At 31.2% G+C, this 2,857-nt stretch overlaps 1 protein-coding gene across 1 annotated transcript; it reads left to right on the top strand.

Moving 5' to 3' along the window:
* Positions 1 to 1,066: 1,066 nt before the first annotated feature.
* LOC111675791 (Werner Syndrome-like exonuclease) lies at positions 1,067 to 2,856 on the top strand (the record flags this gene model as incomplete). Its single annotated transcript, XM_023436632.2, has 6 exons — positions 1,067 to 1,259; positions 1,325 to 1,536; positions 1,596 to 1,823; positions 2,411 to 2,552; positions 2,636 to 2,737; positions 2,806 to 2,856. Coding segments are annotated over exons 1-6 (795 nt in total), but the record flags the coding sequence as incomplete, so codon positions are not given.
* Between the last annotated feature and the right edge of the window lies 1 nt (position 2,857).

Raw genomic sequence — 2,857 nt, 5'->3', positions numbered from 1 at the left:
GGTTAGGTTTGTTTGTCAAAAGCGGTATTTTTTTGCAACAGCTGTTTTAATATGAAGTTGCCAACTACTAAAAATATAAAGTTGCCAGATGAGTAATATTTTATTACGAGCGTTATTAATGAAAATATGATTTTAAATTTTAAATAGATTGCAGCATGCTTGATGATAAGATTTATGAAGAGAAATATGATTGCATACATTAGTTTAAGAATTCTTTTCACTATTATGAATAAAAGAAATCACTTTAAATTCTTTTTATTTTAAGGCGGTCTATAAACTTTAAAATGAACTAAAGCCTTCTTAAATGGATCAAACTAAACGCCAAAAGAAATAATAAGTAAGAGTATATAATAACGCATCGTCTGAAAAGTAATCCTTCATTAGATTCTTTTATTTTAACGTACCAAGAAGTCGATATTGATATTGAATTGACTGGTACTTATAATAAGTTCATGTGTGCACTGGTTTTTATGCACGAAAATTGGTACGCTTCTTTTTCTGGACAAAAGAATCGTTTTCGATTTCAAAAATCATTAATCCTATATGGTATAGGTCGTTTCGAGGGGTTCCTCCGGAAGGAAGTTGAAGCACCGAAAATCTAAAGTATTATTTGATCTCGGCCAGAAATAAGTTTCAGAGTTCTAATGGACCACCAGTAAATTGCAGTTAAAAACGTAACCTCACTCCGAGGTAAAACGAAAGCACTTTATCAAAAGCTCGGCAAAAAGCAAAAACCTGACCGTCTTAAAGAAATAGTGTATACAGAGGCGACACGAGCAAAAAGATTTTTATAGCTGTATTTCCTCCTCCTTTCATCAAACAATCACAAAATAAAACAAAAGCTGATTTTAGACTTTTTTAAACGCAAAAAAGTGACACCTCTATATGTATAGTTGCTCCCCAACTCACAACTCAATTACATCTACTTATTAACATGATTGATTACGATTTAATACCTTTACCATAACAACTTTAATTGTAATAGAGTAAATTTATTAGTGTAAAAACGGCCATTGTATCACAACAGTTGGCAACACCAGTAAAACTAGTTTTGGCGCTTAAATTCCCAAACACTTCATATTGATTGCAAAAAAAAGTAAACACAACATAATTTTTATCATTCACATTAAAGTTGTTGATATTTACAGAGCTAATTTAAGAGTTGAAAAAGTAAAGTTTATAAAAATATAAAATAAAACATGGCTGGTAAGCGCACAATGAAAAGATCTAAAACTACAAATGACGCTGAAAAAGAAAAGGTGGGTAAAAAGAAAACAATTTTTTTCTTCAAAAACAATTTTAATACTAAAATGCCTAATTTTAGACCAAACAAGATAAAGAAAATGAAGAAAATCCACCTAAAAGACGCAGCACTCGCTCAACACGCAACACCCGCTCCATGGCCGAAGAAGGTGGCCAAGGTGCGGCTGCTTCACCCGAAAAAGAGACCAAAAAACTAACATTTATTAAATATCGCGGTGCGATCAAATACCATACCGATGGCAATGAAATAGCTGAAGCTTCAGACAATTTAATGTAAGTTTACTAATGTATTCTTGTATTTTTGTTGTAATATTTATACAAACTATTTTTAGACAATGGGTTGAAAAACAACCGGGCGATGGTTTAGTGCCCATTGCCTTTGACATGGAATGGCCATTTTCATTTAAAACTGGTCCCGGCAAATCGGCGGTTATACAAATTTGCGCCGAGTTAAATACTTGTTATATATTTCAATTAACAAATCTTAAGAAACTGCCAGCTGCCCTGGTGGCTTTGCTCAAACATAAGCGTGTACGTTTGCATGGTGTTAATGTGAAAAAGTAAGTAGAGTTTTTTTTATTGTTTCTTTAAGATAAGAAGTTTTTAAAAGATGATATTTGAAATTATTGAGGAAGTTGTACAATTGCATTGATTTAAAAGAAGTATTACAATATGTCTGTTCCAGAACAGTCAGAAGTAATCAGAAAAACAACAAAATACATTGAAATTTTAGTACGGGAACGACTTATTTTAAAAACTTGCAACCCAAACGAGTATGGGAACAGACATAATTATATATATTAGAGCTGTGATAAGAAAATTTATAGAAAAATGTCTGAAATAAAAAAACTCTCGTAGCATGAACTTTTTTCAAACAATGAATCAAAAGTGAGAAAGAATTGTTCGTTTAGAGAAACAGGCAGTAACATTTTAATAGAACATAACAATTACTAAAGAAAATCTTATCAAACGTTTAACTTTCTATAGAAAATGTTTTCAAATATTAAATTTTCCATAAGAATCTTTTCAAAAATGTTAGTTTTACAGATGGATAAACATATTTAAGTTTTTTTCCCGCTTCGTAATCAGAAAAAGTCTTTTTCTCCATTTTTTCAAATAATACTAACCCGCTTGTCCCCAAATTTAGTGATTTTCGTAAATTAGGACGTGATTTCCCTGAAGTGAACTCCGATGATCTCATTGTCAATGGTTTAGATTTGGGTGTATGGTGCAATGAAGTTTGTGAGACTGGAGGTCGGTGGAGTTTAGATCGTTTAGCTAATTATGCGGTAAGTTCAAAAACTCGACCAATTTGCAATTTCTTTATATATAATTTATTTAATTTAAAAATAAAAATGATTGACAACTTCAGGTGGAAAAAGCTATAGACAAAAACAAAAAAGTGCGCATGAGTAAATGGCATGTTATACCTTTGGATGAAGATCAACTCATGTATGCCGCTATTGATGTTTATGTAAGTTTTTAGATTTTATATATTGTTTTTTTAGATAATGTATCTTTTATTTCTTATGTAAATAACAGATTGGTCAACTTATCTATCTGGAGTTGGAGAAACGAGCCAAATTAAAGGAAA

This window comes from Lucilia cuprina, chromosome 4 (assembly GCF_022045245.1).
Source record: "Lucilia cuprina isolate Lc7/37 chromosome 4, ASM2204524v1, whole genome shotgun sequence".
NCBI lineage: Eukaryota > Metazoa > Arthropoda > Insecta > Diptera > Calliphoridae > Lucilia > Lucilia cuprina.
Note: the sequence above shows the minus strand (reverse complement) of the source record. Positions and strands in the feature narration are given on the sequence as shown.